Source organism: Heterodontus francisci, chromosome 1 (assembly GCF_036365525.1).
Source record: "Heterodontus francisci isolate sHetFra1 chromosome 1, sHetFra1.hap1, whole genome shotgun sequence".
NCBI classification, from domain to species: Eukaryota; Metazoa; Chordata; class Chondrichthyes; order Heterodontiformes; family Heterodontidae; genus Heterodontus; species Heterodontus francisci.
In genome coordinates this window covers 86,688,483-86,705,133 of record NC_090371.1, presented here as the reverse complement: position 1 = coordinate 86,705,133, position 16,651 = coordinate 86,688,483, and the positions used below count along the sequence as shown (strand labels likewise).

The window sequence follows — 16,651 nt, the reverse complement described above, 5'->3', positions numbered from 1 at the left end:
TTTTGCATTTTATTTCAGTAGTTTCACATCCCCCCTCCTTGAACTGTTAGGCTGATTATTAAACAATAGGCTACTATTAAGCTATCTGCAGCTGTCCTGTTAGCTGCTGCTTGTTATTTTTTATAAATTGGCTCCACAGCTCCACAGTTAGTTAGTTGATTAGCTTACTTTTGATCTGTCCCCACAATACCTCCTCCCTTTCAATGCTAATATGTTCAAGTATATCACAATCCCGCTCCCTGATCTCTACACCTACATTGTCTTTCTCCATAGTGAACACAGATGAAAAGTAATAATTTAAAACCTCACCTATGTTCTCCAGCTCCGCACTCAGATTGCCACTTTGGTCCAAAATGGGCCCAACTCTTTCCCTGGTTATCCTCTTGTCCTTAATATACTTATAAAACGCCTTAGGATTTTCCTTTATCTTGCCCGCCAGTGTTTTTTCATGTCCCCTCTTCGCTCTCTTAATTACTTTTTTAAGTACCCCCCTATACTCCTCTAGTGCCTACGCTGTTTTCAGCACTCTGAATCTGCCATAAGCCTCCTTTTTTTTTTTCCTGATCCAATCCTCTATATCCCTTGACATCCAGGGTTCCCTGGACTTGTTGGTCCTACCCTTCACCTTAATGGGTACATGTTGGCTCTGAACTCTCAGTATTTCCTTTTTGAATGACTCTCACTGGTCTGATGTAGACTTTCTTACAAGTTGCTGCTCCCAGTCCACTTTGGCCAGATCCTGTTTTATCAAATTGAAATCGGCCTTCCCCCAATTCACTAATAAGCGGTCCTAAAGGGAACTGCTGCAGAGTGCCACCATAAAAGATAGTGAAGCCAGGAGTGACTCTGATCCTGGCCCCAGTTTCTTTGTGATGTTGTACACTTCCCAAATGACTTCTCCCCACATGGTTCCACCCACTTGCCATTTTGCTGTGTGCCATGGACTTTACAATTTAAAAAAAAAGTTGTTTTAAAAATGTAAAATATTTACTTTTGAATCTGTTAACTAAGTATGAATTTGATCAATGCATAGATCTCTGCTCATATACCTCAACCCTAATTAAAGGTCTCACTGTCAACACTTTGTTTACAGTCTGATTTATTGTAAAGCGTCAAATAAATAAAAATTTGAGACACTCTTGGGAAGGGCAATGTTCCAACTAATTTAATGTATTTACCTTACTACTTTTCTGTCATTTAGGGTGTGATAAATCTGGAATCTTTGGGAAAGAAAGGTTACAATGTCCCCAAAGCAGGAACCATCCAAGTGGTGAGTTTGGTAATCTCATAATTTTTTTTAAATCCCTTTTTTAAAGGCAATAGCTATACACGTGTGTCAAATTAAATCCTACAGCAAGCCCCTTCAATTTCTGTGTAATGCACTTTTTTTCTCCGAACTTGCAGAAGTGATAACACCATTAGAAAATGAACTGAAATAGCCACCAGAGCATTTGGGTAGTACAATTGGTTTCCACCTCTCTGGGCTCAGGAGGAGAAAAAATTACAGCCAGATTTCTGGTGCAATTACTTTCGAATAAATTCTGATGAGAAGTGGACATTGAATGATGCGATTAGTCTTTAGCTTCCATTGTTGACGAGTTTACCAACAGATGCTGTTCAGATTCCCACTTGAAGGTTGGTTGCTTATATAGTGTATTGGAAAGATGCCAATGTGTGCCATACCTCAGCAAGATTTTATTCTTTCAGAGGAGAATGGATGAAATCTAGCTGCTTTTTATACATTAAATTTTAAATTTTGATCTGTCACTTATTTCTATCTCTGTAAAAGGTTCATAATAACCCTTCTCTTCAGTCTGTTTTTCACACACTCTTTCTAAGGTGGGGGTCCACATGCTGCTTTTACTTTTTCCCTTTTCTCTTCATCACCAAGGGTCGTCAGACAGCACTTTCCAAACCCGCGACCTCTACCAACTAGAAGGACAAGGGCGGCAAATGCATGGAAACACCACTTGAAAGTTCCCCTCCATCCTGACTTGGAACTATATCGCCATTCCTTCACTGTTGCTGGGTCAAAATTCTGGAACTCCCTTCCTAACAGCAATGTGGGTGTACCTACCTCACATGGACTGCAGCGGTTTAAGAAAGCAGCTCACCACCACCTTCTCGAGAGCAATTAGGGATGGGCAATAAATGCTGGCTTAGCCAGTGATGCCCACATCCTATGAATGAATAAAAAAAATCACTGCCCTCCCTTCCCCACTCCCTCTCACCCATCCCCAATTCTATCTATGTTGAGGAATAGTTAATAGTTGTAAAGATTTTGGCCTGCATTATCTACATTCCATTGTGTACTCTTAAAGCTCTTTGCCATAAAAAACAGGGTCAGTTCTACTTGTTCTGTGTCATTGTTGGGTCAAAGTAATAACCCATCAAAGGTCTGGAAGAACGTCCTATAAGAGAGCCCAATTATACGCTGGTAGACAATATTATGGCAAACCATACTGTTGAACAAATTGCAGACCAAATATACTTAATGCATTTGCAATGTAGTAGAATTGCATCACCAATACTTTGACTAGAAAAAGGTCCGATTGGAGATTACAAAAGACAACAAACCCCAGATACTAATTCAAAGAGAACTCACAGTACTCTTGCTGCTGTGCTCTGCAAATGCATCCCTTTCCGCTACCACAGTAGCAGGGCCCTTTTTAATAAAGATATGTTGTTATAATTCCTGTGGAAAATAACAAGTGTAATTAAAATGATACAATTTCTATGATCTGTCTGGTGAAATTGCTTGGAGTGAAATCTCCACTAACAAACTTACTGTATGGAAAAAGGAAGTATTGGCTGAATGGGTGCAGCTATGACAAAACTGGAGAAAATTGACGTCTTCCAGGACAGCAGTTCACTTAAATAGAGCTCTAGCCACCCATTCTACCACACTGACTAGCATATACGATATTTATAGGGTGCACAGCAGCAACTCACCAAGGTTACTTTGATAGCACCTCTTTTCCCCTGTGATCTCTCTGACTGAGAAGAACAAGGGCAGCAATGTATGGGAGAACCTTCACCTCCAAGTTCCCCTCCAGGTCACACACAATCAGTTCTTTGTACTGGTAAGTAGTGTGATTTAAGTCTTAAAAACTCCAACAGTATCCCTCCATACACTTAGAGAAGGGGTCAGGGGAGTGGGGAAGGGCTCTTGACAACCTGCAGTGCAGGGTAGGAGAGTGTAGATTTCATATTGGAGAAACAAATTCTAGCTCTTTGGATGTCTTGGTAGCTTGGCTTGGAGATTCACCACAGCCACCAAATGAACAAAAATAATTCTATTGTCAGTCAACTGAGCATGTTCTATGGTGAGATCCAATTTAAGAAAGAGAAATACCTTAAAAAGGAAGAGTGCATTATCCTCAACAAGAATGATCATTGGTTACATTTTTTTCCCTTCGACTGAGTATTAAAAATGATTTGAGATTCTATGATTTAGCAAAACTAACATTCTTGCATTTTTTAAAAAACTAATATTGAATTGGGGATATCGACTCACCAAAATTAACATAAGCAAAATAACACTTATGAAGAAAATAGTGGCATTAAAGAGTGACAAATCCCGAGGATCAGATGGTTTCCATCCCAGGATTTTAAAGGAAGTAGGTGAGAACATTACAGATGTCCTAACAATAATCCTCTAAGGTTCACTCTATCCTTTAGATTGGAAAACTGCATATGTCACTCTGTTATTTTAAGAAAGGTGAGAGAGGGAAACCAGGGTATTATAGACCAGTTAGCCTAACATCTGCTGTCACAGAATTACTAGAGTCTATAATTAAGGATAGCGTGATAAAACACCTTGAAAATTTTCAGCTGATCAGAGAGAGCCAGCATGGATTTGTAAAGGGCAGGTCATGCCTGATGAACTTCATTGAATTTTTTGAAGAGATGACTAAAGTAGTGGACAGGGGAATCATAGAATAGAATGGTTACAACACAGAAGGAGGCCAATTGGCCCATTGTGTCTGTGCTGGCTCTCTGTGAGAGCAACTCGCTCGACCCACTCCCCTGCCTTTTCACTGTAGCCCTGCAAATGTTTTCTCTTTAGATATTTATCCAATTGCCTTTTGAAAGCCATGATTGAATCTGCCTTCACTACAGTCTTGGGCAGTGCATTCCAGATCCTAACTCGCAATGTAATAAGATTTTTCCTCATGTCGACTCTGGTTCTTTTGCCAATCACTTCAAGTCAGTGTTCTCTAGTTCTTGACCCTTCCACCAATGGGAACAGTTTCTCCCTATCTGCTGTGCCCAGATCCCTCAATATTTTGAACACCTCTGTCAAATCTCCTCTGAACCTTCTCATTTCTAAGGAGAACAACCTCAGCTTCTCCAGTCTATCCATGTAACTGAAATCTCTCATTCCCTGAATCATTCTTGTAAATCTTTTCTGCACCCTTCACATCCTTCCTAAAGTGTGGTGCCCAGAATTGGACAGAACACTCCATTTTGAGGCTGAACCCATGTAATATACAGGTTCATCATGACTTCCTTACTTTTGTACTCTATGCCTCTACTTATAAAGCCCAGGATCCCTTATGACCTATTAATCGCTTTCTCAAGCTGCCCTGCCACCTTCAATGATTCGTGCATATGTATCCCCAGGTGTCAAATGTCGATGGATGTTATTTATACAGACTTCCAGAAAACACTTGATAAAGTCCCTCATAAGAGACTGTTGGCTAAAGCTGAAGCTCGTGAATTGAAGGCAAATTATTAACCTAGTTAGGAAATTGACTGAGCAGCAGGAGACAGAGTAGAGATAATGGGTAGGTACTCTAATTGGCAGGATGACTTGCAACAGTCTGTGTTGGGACCTCAGTTATTCATTGTACTTAGTAACTACTTAGATGATGGGATAGTAAGCCACATATCCAAGTTTGCTGATGACATAAAGATCGGTGGCATTGTAAGCAGTGTGAAGCAGAAAATTACAAAGAGATATTAATAGATTAAGTGAATGGTCAAAATTTGACAAATGGATTTCAATATAGGCAAATATGAGGGCATCCACTTTGGACCAGAAAGGGATAGAACAGAGTATTTCCTAAATAGTGTAAACCTAGAAACAGTGGAGGTCTAAAGAGACTTGGGGGTCCCCAGTTTTGTATTAAAAAAAAGGTTTTTCCTCATGTCACTATTGCTTCTTTTGCCGGTTACCTTAAATCTGTGCCCTCTTGTTCTCGATCCCTCCGTCAATAAGAGCAGCTTTTCCCTATCTATCCTGTCCAGACCCCTCATGATTTTGAATACCTCTATAAATCTCCCCTCAACCTTCTCTTCAAAGAAATCTTCTCCAATCTATCCACATTGTTATGTGCTCGCCGGTTTGCTGGATATTTTATATGTCGGATTTATCTCCGAGCAATGCAGAGATGACACTAGTTCTAAGTCAAAAACACATTTATTTATAGTACATTAAAATATCTCCGCACTTAAAGATTTCGACAGTGTCTCTACACAACTCAATCTGTTTTTACCAGAACATGTATGGCGTTTCAGTTTCAAAACACTTGCGCTCCACCCACAGGCTTAAGCAATTAAACACGGTGAACACTGATCAGTGAACAGACTAACATAATCAAACACTGATCAATTAAACCATTGAACATTGCACACATAACTGAAGTCCCTCATCCCCAGAACCATTCTGGAGAACCTTTTCTGCACTCTCTCCAATGCCTTCACATCTTTGTTAAAGTGCGGTGCCCAGAACTGGACACAATATTTTAGCTGAGGCTGAACCAGTATTCTATCCAAGTTTAACATAACTTCCTTGCTTTTGTACTCTATTTATGATGCCTAGGATGCTGTATGCACATATACACCAGGTCCTTCTGCTCCTGCACCCCCTTTAGAATTGCACCCTTTATATTACATTGTCTATCCATGTTCTTCCTACCAAAATGAGTCACTTCACACTTCTCTGCATTAAATTTCATCTGCCACTTGTCCACCATTCGACCAACTTGTCTATGTCCTTTTGAAGTTCTACACTGTCCTCCTCACAGTTCACAATGTTTCCAAGTTGTGTATCATCTGCAAATTATGAAATTGTGCCGTGTACACAAAGGTCTAGGTCATTAATATATATCAGGAACAGCAAGGGTCCGAACACCGAGCCTTGAGGAACTCTGCTACATACCTTCCTCCAGTCCGAAAAACATCCGTTAACCACTACCCTCACTATTCACATATTTCCTGTCACTTAGCCAATTTCGTATCCATGTTGCATGATCAGCAATACAAAGCCCTGATTAGACCACACCTGGAATACTAAGAGCAGTTCTGGGCACCACATCATTGGAAGGATATATTGGCCTTGGAGGGAATGCAGCATAGGTTTATCAGAACAAGGATTAAATCGCGAGGAGCAATAACACAAACTAGTGTTGTATTCCCTGGAATTTAGAAGGTTACAGGGTGATTTGATCGAGATTTCAAACTATTACGGGAACAGATAGGGTAGATAGAGATAAATTATTTCCACTAGTTGGAAAGTCTAGGACTGATGTTGCGACCGAGGTTGGAGGAGTGCACTGTCTTTTTTAGTTCCACTTCACAGGTAACAACATATATTTAAATATTTATCCAGTTACTGATGCGGTCAATCCTACTCTTTATCCCAGAGTAACATACACCAACCAGGTTTCTTTAATAAACAACAAAATTATCAGTTTATTATAAAACAAGACTTATCCAGTAACAAAGCAAAGCATTAGCACAGAGTGAAATATGAAAATTCCCTTTTACCTTAACCCCTCACACACACACACACACACACACACACACACACACACACACACACACACACACACACCAGTTAACAGAAAAGTAGAGATTTTCTCTTTAGAGCTCTGTTAGGGAAAAAAAGACAAAAAAGAATACTTTGGCCAAATAGTTGCTAATTCTTGAAGATAAAAGAGAAGATATGGAAAGATGGCAGTTGTCCCTTTTTGTTTTGGCGTTACAAATATGCGTATACAGCTGTCACTGCGATCTTTCTAGAACAATTCTTTTCAGGCAACATTGAGGATCAGTTTGGCAGGCTTTCCAGGAGAAATACAGTGTCAGTTTCTCTATTTCTTACACTTGATTCTCAGGAAGTTCTCAGAGATGAAAGAGGGTGCTGATGGTGACTGCTCTCTTGGCTGGTTTTCACGAACTGCCTTCAAAACAGTTCACACCCGAACACACTGTCCAAAGTGAAACCAAAAAGAATATCTCCTGAGTCAAGCCTCCTGACCCATCTAGATCTTAGCTCGTCACTTCTCTGTAAACATCTCCCCCAAGTCAAAAAGCTCCTGCTGGGTATTTATCTGAAGCCAGGTGACTTCCAGTAAATGTTGTTTTCAAACAAGACCTCTGTGTCCTTCCAATGACCCCAGTGAAAAAAAAATCCATGGAATATTTTTCATTTTAACCAAATAAAACAATGCCCATAATTCTAAAATACATGAGTCCTCAAAGAAAATACTTAACAAAAAATATAGAAGCACCGTCATAACACTGGAGGCACAGTCTAAAAATTAGACCCAGCCCTTTCAGGAGTGAAATTAAGAAACAATTACACACAAAGGGTGATAGAAGCTTGGGACCCTCATCTGCAAAAGGCAATTGATGCTAGATCAATTGTTAATTTTAAATGTGAGATTGATGGATTTTTGTTAACCAAAGGAATTAAGGGACACGGGGAAAAGATGGATATGTGGAGTTAGATTGCAGATCAGCCATGATCTCATTAAATGCCAGAACGTGCCTAAGAGGCGAAATGGCCATATCTTCCTATGTGATGTGGGCATTGCTGGCAACGTAAGTATTTATCCCCCATCCCTAAATACTCTTGAGAAGGTTGTGGTGAGCCATCTTCTTAACCGCTGCAGTCTGTGTGGTGAGGTACTCGCACAGTGCTGTTAGGTAAGGAATTCCAGCGACTGAAGGAACAGTGATTATATTCCCAAGTCAGGATGGTGTGTGACTTGGAAGACAATTTGGAGGTGGTGGTGTTCCCATGTGTCTGCTGCCCTTGACTTTCTAGGTGGTAGAGATCGTGGGTTTGGGAGTTGCTGTCAAAAAAAAACCTTGGTGAGTTCTTGCTGTGCACCTTCTGGATGGTACACACTGCAGTTCCAGTGTGCCGATGGTGGAGGGAGTGAATGTTTAATGTGGTGGATAGGGTGCAAATCAACTGTGCTGCTTTGTCCTGGATGGTGTTGAGCTTCTTGAGTGTTGTTGGAGCTGGACTCATCCAAGCAAGTGGAAAGTATTTCCATCACACTCCTGACTTGAGCTTTGTAGGTGGTGGAAAGGCTTTGGGAAGTAGGAGATGAGTCACTCACCACAGAATTCCCAGGCTCTGACCTGTTCTTACAACCACAGTATTTATGTGGTTCTGTCCTGGGGTGATACCCAGGAATGGTGATGGAGGGGTCTAGGACATGGGCTGAAAGATATGATTCTGTGAGTATGACTGTCCCACTGTTGCTTGCCTAATCTGGGGGACAGTTCTCCTGATTTTGGCACAAGATCCTGCCCTACGTTAGATATTTTAGATTTGTATTAATGATTTCTTTTACTTTCTAAATCTCACATTGCTTGATAGCACACAAATTTATATTTTTTCTTGGGTTATGAAATTCCTATTAGATTAACATTTGGATGTACTAATGGAATAGTACTGTGTTCCTGAATTCTCACATCTACCAACTAGTTTTGTTATTCCTTGTTCTAAACGTATGTTCTTACTTAACAAATCCTTGCTCATCTGGTAAGTTGGAGGAAGGGTAATTCTATCTTGTTCTTTGGTGAGGGCAATGAGTACACTGTAGAGAATCGTTCCATTTCTTGACATTTTAAATACTTAAACTACTATTCAGTTTGAAAGCCATATTATATCGGAATTGTGCTGTCTCATTCTGTGCTTATTGTGAACTGAAGTGTTTCATTTGGCTACTTTTTTCTTTAGTGCTATTTTAACTGTTTTCTAACATAATTGGAACAAATATTTTACCTTCACTCACCTCAGTAGATTAGCTCTTCAATTAAAACACATCTGGATTGGCAGCTGTTAATTCTGGTAAAATCGCGTGCACTATATTTTCTTAGAGGAAGCTCAAATATAATACAAAATTACTAGAACCAAAACCATTAATAACTAATTATATGTGTGCTTTTGAAGCTTTCACAGTGTTCACAAATAAACATTGATTTCAATTTTTTTTGATCAAAGATGGGGTCAAGGTGATCTGTTTAATCTAAAATTTAGGACATCCACGTAAATCATTTTGAAACCTGATTGGAAGTTCACATATGAATATACAAATTAGGAGCAGGAGTAGGCCACTCGGCCCCTCAAGCCTGCTCTGCCATTCAACAAAATCGTTGGTGTTATGATTGTAACCTCAACTCCACATTTCTGCCTACCCCAAATAACCTTTCACTCCCTTGCTTGTCGCGAATCTGTCTACCTCTGCCTTAAAAATATTCAAAGACTCTGCCTCCACCGCCTTTTGAGGAAGAGAATTCCAACAATTCACGACCCTCAGAGAAACAAATGTCTCCTTATCTCTGTCTTATATTGGCGTCCCCTTATTTTTAAACAGTGACCCTCCTAGTTCTCGATTCCCCCACAAGAGGAAACATCCCTCCACATGCACCCTGTCAAGACCCTCAGGATCTTATACGTTTCAGTCAAGTCACCTCTTACTCTTCTAAACTCCAGCAGATACAAGCCTAGCCTGTCCAACCTTTCCTCATAAGACAACCCACCCATTCCAGGTATGCGCCTAGTTAAACCTTCTCTGAACTGCTTCCAGTGCATTTATATCCTTCCTTAAATAAAGAGACCAATGCTGTACACAGTACTCCAGATGTGGTCTCACCAATGTCCTGTATAACTGTAGCATAACCTCCCTACATTTGTATTCAATTCCCCTCTCAATAAACAATAACATTCTATTAGCATTCCTAATTACTTGCTGTACCTGCATACTAGCCTTTTGCGATTCATGCACAAGGACACCCAGATCCCTCTGCATCTCAGAGCTCTGCAATCTCTCATCATTTGGATAATATGCTTTTTTTATTCTTCATGCCGAAATGGACAGTTTCACATTTTCCCACATTATACTCCATTTGCTAGGTTTTGCCCTCTCACTTAACCTATCTATATCCCTTTTGTAGCCTCCTTGTATCCTCTTCACAAGTTACTTTCCTACCTATCTTTGTGTCATCAGCAAATTTAGCAACCATACCTTTGGTCCCTTCACCTATGCCATTTATATAAATTGTAAAAAGTTGAGGCCCCAACACTGATCTCTGTGGCACACCGCTCGTTACATCTTGCCGACCAGAAAATGACCCATTTATGCCTGCTCTCTGTTTCCTGTTAGCTAGCCAATCTTCTATCCATGCCAATATGTTACCCCCTACACTAGGAGCTTTTATTTTCTGCAATAACGTTTGATGTGGCACCTTATCAAATGCCTTCTGGAAATCTAAGTACAATACATTTACAGATTCCCCTTCATCCACAGCACATGTAACTCCCTCAAAGAACTCCAATAAATTGGTTAAACATGATTTCCCTTTCACAACACCATGTTGACTCTGCCTGATTACTTTTAACTTTTCTAAGTGCCCTGCTATAATCTCTTTAATAATAGCTTCTAACATTTTCTCTATGACAGATGTTAAGCTAACTGGCCTGTAGTTTCCTGCTTTCTGTCTCTTTCCCTTTTTGAATAAAGGAGTTACATTGTCTATTTTCCAATCTAATGGAACCTTCCCCGAATCTAGGGAATTTGGAAAATTAAATCAAATGCATCAACTATCTCACTAGCCACTTCTTTTAAAACCCTAGGTTGAAGTCCATCAGGACCCACCGATTTGTCTGCCTGCAGCTCCAAAAATTTGTTCAATACCACTTCCCTGGTGATTGTAATTTTCTTGGTGCCTCCCTCCCTTCCATTTCTTGATTTACAGCTATTTTGAGATGTTACTTGTAGCCTCTATGGTGAAGACTGATGCAAAATACCTGTTCAATTCATCTGCCATCTCCTTATTTCCCTTATTAATTCCCTAGACTCACTAGGACCAATGCTCACTTTGGTAACTCTTATCTTTTTAAAATATCTATAGAAACTCTTATCTGTTTTTATACTTCTAGCTAGTTTTCTCTCGTACTCTAATTTTTTCCTCCTTATTAATCTTTGTCATTCTTTTCTGTTCTTATGTTCTGTCCAATTTTCTGATCTTCCACCCATCTTTGCGCAATTATATGTTTTTTCTTTACGTTTGATACTATCTTTAATTTTTTTAGTTAACCACGGATGGTGGGTCCTCCCCTTGTAATTTTTCTTGCTCGTTGGAATGTATCTATTCTGTGTATTCTGAAATATCCCCTTAAATGTATGACTTTGCATCTCTCTTGACCTGTCCCTTAACCTAATTTGCCAGCTCTGCTTTCATGCCCTCATAATTGCCCTTATTTAAGTTTAAAATACCAGTCTTAGACTCACTCTTCTCTCCCTCAAACTGAATGTAAAATTCATTCGTATGATCACTGCTGCCTAGGGGCGCCTTCACTATGTGGTCATGAATTAATCCTATCTCGTTGCACAATACCAGGTCTAGTATAGCCTGCTCTCTGGTTGGCTCCAGAACGTACTGTTTTAAGAAACTATCCCAAAAACATTCTGTGAACTCCTCATCTAGGCTACCTTTGCCCATATGATTTTTCCAGTTTATATGTCGATTTAAATCCCCCATGATTATTGCCATACCTTTCTGACAAGATCCCATTATTTCGTCCTTTATACCCCGTCCTACCATGTGATTACTGTTAGGGGGCCTGTACGCCTCCCCCACAAGTGATTTCTTGCATTTATCATTTATGATCTCTACCCAAACTGCTTCTACATCCTGGTTTCCTGAACTTAGGTCATCCCTCTCTATTGTGCCAGTACCATCATTAATTAACAGAGCCACCCCTCCACCTTTTCCTATCTTCCTGTCCTTCATATATGTCATGTACCCTTCAATATTCAGGTCCCAATCTATGTCATGCTGCAACCATGTCTCTGTAAGGGCTATCAGACCATACTTATTTATTTCTGTTTGCGCTGTCATCTGTTTTGTTTCAAATGCTACATGCATTCAGAGACATAGCCTTTAGTTTTGTCCTTTTATTATTTTTGCAACCACTAGCCTTATCTACTGATTTGCTCTTAGATTTGTACTCTCTGTCCCTTCCTGTCACAGTCTGTTTATCATTTCCCATATTAATACCTTTCTCTCTCGCCTTGTCTCTACTCTTTGATTTACCACCTCTTCCCAAATTTCCCAGAAATCATTATAAAGGGAAAGAAATCTTCCAGAAAGACTGTACTAATCTTCCACATGTTTTTTCACTTTACTCAAGGGTGATGATGAACTTGATGGTTGGATTTGAGTGCTGAAACCTGCATGCAGGACCTGGAAGGATACCAGTTGGCTGTCTGTGTAATTTTTGTGTATTCGGCAAACATATGGCTCTCTTTTGCATTTATCTAAATTGTTACGGCCAGGCATGAGGGGGTCTCAGGCTCCCCTCTTGCACTTCCTCTTTTTTGACCACAGCAGGGTTTAATCCTTTTTTAAACCGTGGTTGTGCTTACCACCTCCGTGATAAGCTGTGATCGTGAAAGAACCAATTGGACAGGTTTTCTTAAGTTTAAACAAGAAAGAGGTAAGTTTATTTTACTTAACACTCTAACCCCGATTTAAAAATACATTAAAAAAAATACGCTACACATTCACACATGAGAATCTCACACACACACAAAGATTACAGAGGGAAAAATAGATTTGGTGGTTGGATTAAAGTCCAGAATAAATGGAACTTAAATACATAGTCTGTGAAGTGGATGATCCGGTAGTCCTCGACTGAAACTGGATTCTTGATGTCTTTGCTGGTCAAAGTGCACTTTATAGTTGGCCTGCTTTGCTCAGGGTTTCTAGAAGGCAGAGTTATAGTTGGCTCTCTTCCTCTGGTTGCTGACTGTAGCAGTCAGTTGGCTTGAAGGGTCCACGGTCGTAGACGGTTTTTAAACTTGACGTTTTCTGGAGAGAGAGAGAGAAAGGGAAGCCCGCAGCTTTCTCTGCTGCTGCAGTCTCAGTTTCTGCTTGTCTCTGTCCAAAGGAAACAAAACCGGCTCCCTCCAAGATGGACAGACTGCTTCAGGTTTCCTAGAGCCTTCTAATTAAATTCTTAGGCATTGGCTCCACATGCCCCAGGATGACAATTTACAATTGGGGGGTGGGGGGGGGGGGGGGGGGTTGCTCTTTCAAAGTCAATATGTTAGGATTGCCTTGACTGCTATGCTAATGAAGCCATTTTAGGTAATTCAATCACTTAGAACAAACCATTGATCTGGGTCCATGCTGCTCAAACTTCTGGCTCCGGGTGGATATTTTGAATATGAAAGGGTGTTTCAGATGCAAATTGTGGTGGCCATCTTGGCTGCTAGTTTTTTTTTTGAATTTACTGTAGAATTTTTTTTCCATCAATAGTCTAATGTAAGTTCCCAACCGATGAAATTAAGATTTCTCATTTGGCATTTGTTTTGTTTGACAAAATCATTAATAGAGTGAATAGTTGAGGCCCAGCACAGATCCTGTGGGACGCCAATAGTCACTTCCTTCCATTTCAAATACATTCTCGTCCCTACTCTCTGTGTCTTCTCTCACCTAACCATTATCCTCACCAAGTTATTTCAATTCCATGAACTTTAGTTTTAGTCTTTTATGTGGAACTGCATTGAATGCCTTCTGGAAGTCCCTATAAACTACATCCATAGACATTCCTCTCTCTACTATAATAAAAACAAAGTGCTGGAAATACTCAGTAGGTCTGACAGCATCTGTGGAGAGAGGAACAGAGTTAACGTTTCAGGTCTATGACCTTTCATCTGTCTACTACTTTAGTTCTTCAAAAATGTAATTAGGTTCATTAGACATGGCATATTCTTTACAAATCCATGTTGGCTCTCTCAAATCATCTCAAATTTCTACAAGTGCTCAGTCACTCTGGCCTTACTGTAGATTCAGATAGATTCCCCACAATAGATGTAAGCCCAACCTGTCTGCAATTTCCTGGATTCTCTTTCACTTTTAATAATGGAGTTGCATTTGCAATTTACCAATCTAAAGTGATGATTCCAGAATTAAGAGCACTTTGGAAGATTATGGCTTAAAGAATTTGCAATTTTCTCAATAGCTTCCTTTAAAACCCTGTGGTAGAAACTCTCAGATCCTGGGGATTTGTCTGTCTTTTGTGCCATTATTGTTTGTAATACTGTTTTCTTGCTCAAGTTCCAGTTCTTGATTCATTATTAATTTCTTGGAATGTCAGGTCTATTATCTATTTCCTCTACTGTGAAGACTCCCCAATGTGGGAAAGCTTCATCGAGCTACTTTTAACTATAGACATCCTGTTGGACAGATTCTATTCATGAAGTATGACAATATTTTGAAAGGTGTGAATGACCTCAATGGATTGGCGTGTTTAAAACAATTTTGTTAATACATTATTAATTTCCTTGACAAGCTATTTTTATTTGGAACACAGTCCTCTCAAGAAGAGTGCAGAAAATCCACTAATATTTTTTGCTTTGTTTGATTGCATTATCAATACAGAAACAATATGAAAATCTCACATGTCTGTACTTGGTTCTTTGATTATTTAATATCTCCAATGAAGGAAGTGGATCAGTGCTAGCGTCTATACCCAACATTCACGATGGCACAAGTTGCTTTAAATCTTTTTAAACTTCTATACATGGGCTTCATATTGCGTAGGGACATCTGTTATTCTAGCTGGTACCAACAACAACTTGCATTTATATAGCACCTTTAAGGTAATAAATCAGTCCAAAATTGACACTAAGCTACATGAGGAGATATTAGGACAGGTGACCAAAAGCTCGGTCAGATAGTTGGGTTTTAAGGCACATCATAAAGGAGGAGAGATTTAGGGAAGGAATTCCAGCATTTGGGGCCAAGGCAACTGAAGCCATGGTGGCTAATGGTGGAGCAATTAAAATCGGCAATGTGCAAGAAGCTAGAATTGGAGCAGTGCAGAGATCTCGGAAGGATGTAGGGGTGGAGGAGGGATCAGAAATAGGGAGGGCAAAGCCATGGAAGAAATTGAAAACCAGGATGAGAATTTTATAATTGAGGCATTGCTGGACCAGGAGCAAATGTAGGTGAGTGAACAGGATTTGGTACGCATTAGGATACGGGCAGCAGAAGTTTGGATGAGCTCAAGTTTATGAAGTGTGCAAGGTGGGAGACTGGACAGGAGAACATTGGAATAGTTGAGGTAACAAAGGCATAAATGAGGGTTTCAGCAGCAGATGAGTGACAGCAGGGTTTGAGAACGACGACTTTACGGAGATGGAAGTAGGTGTTCTTGGTTACGGAGTGGATATGGGGCCTGAAGCTCATCGTAATGGGATCTTATTGACTGAGAATGGTCTGGTTCAGCCTCAGCCAGTGGCCAGGGAGAGGGATGCAGTCAGTGGCCAGTTAATGGGGCTGTGGTAGGCACCAAAGACAGTGGCTTCGGTCTTGCTAATATTTAGTTGGAGGAAATTTCTGCTCATCCAGTACTGAAAGTCAGACAAGCAGCTGACAAATCTGAGCCAGTGGTTGGGACTCCAGAGGCAGTGGTGCAGGAGCAGAAGAGAAGTCTTGGCAGTGATTCTCTGGCTAAGACTAGATTGATAGGAATGGAACCAGGTGAGGGCAGTCCTATCCAACTGGCTGATAGAGGAGAGACATTGGAGGCAAATGATGTGGTCAGTCATGTCAAAGGCTGCAGACAGGTTGAGGAATGATATTTTACCATCTTCACAGTCACATAGAATGTCATTTGTGACTTTGATATGGGCCATTTGTATGGAGTTACATTGCAGATCAGCCATGATTTAATTGAATGGTGGAAGAGGCTTGAGGAGCTAACTGGCCTTCTGCTATGTTTCTGTGCTGTGACAGGAGCAGAAATCTGATTGGAGAGGTTCAAAAACGGAATTGTGGGGAAGGTGGGCATGGATTTGGGAGGCAACAGCACATTCAAGGACTTTGGAGAGGAAAGGGAGGTTGGAGATATGGAGGTAGTTTGTAAGAACGGAGGGGTCAAGGGTTTTTTTTGAGGAGGGGATGATGATGGCAGATATGAAGGGGAGGGGAAGAGAACCAGAGAGGAGGGGATTGTTAATAATAGCTAATTACGAAAGTAAACTTTATACCAGACCACTCCATTTACCAGTTTAAGTATTGAGTATGTTAGAAGCTATTTTAATTGAAAGCTTACTTTTTTTGTACACATCAGTAATAGATTGCCATGTGAATCTGAAATGCTAATTGCTACTTATCTTCCCTCTCCCTCTCTCCATCCCTCTCTCCCTCCCTCTCTCCCTCCCTCTCTCCCTCCCTCTCTCCCTCCCTCTCTCCCTCCCTCTCTCCCTCCCTCTCTCCCTCCCTCTCTCCCTCCCTCTCTCCCTCCCTCTCTCCCTCCCTCTCTCCCTCCCTCTCTCCCTCCCTCTCTCCCTCCCTCTCTCCCTCCCTCTCTCCCTCCCTCTCTCCCTCC

The 16,651-nt window shown here is 40.6% G+C and overlaps 1 protein-coding gene across 6 annotated transcripts in view; it reads left to right on the top strand.

Moving 5' to 3' along the window:
- The window catches only part of LOC137370556 (atos homolog protein B), a 172,057-nt gene that overhangs the window by 140,121 nt on the left and 15,285 nt on the right, over positions 1-16,651 (top strand). For 5 of the 6 annotated variants that reach the window (XM_068032728.1, XM_068032724.1, XM_068032725.1 and 2 more), the window contains one exon: positions 1,202-1,270. In XM_068032728.1, coding sequence (XP_067888829.1) covers positions 1,202-1,270 — 69 coding nt within the window. Of the gene's footprint in view, positions 1-1,201; positions 1,271-12,442; positions 12,902-16,651 lie in introns of those variants that run through there. The other variant, XM_068032729.1, reaches the window with a different exon arrangement.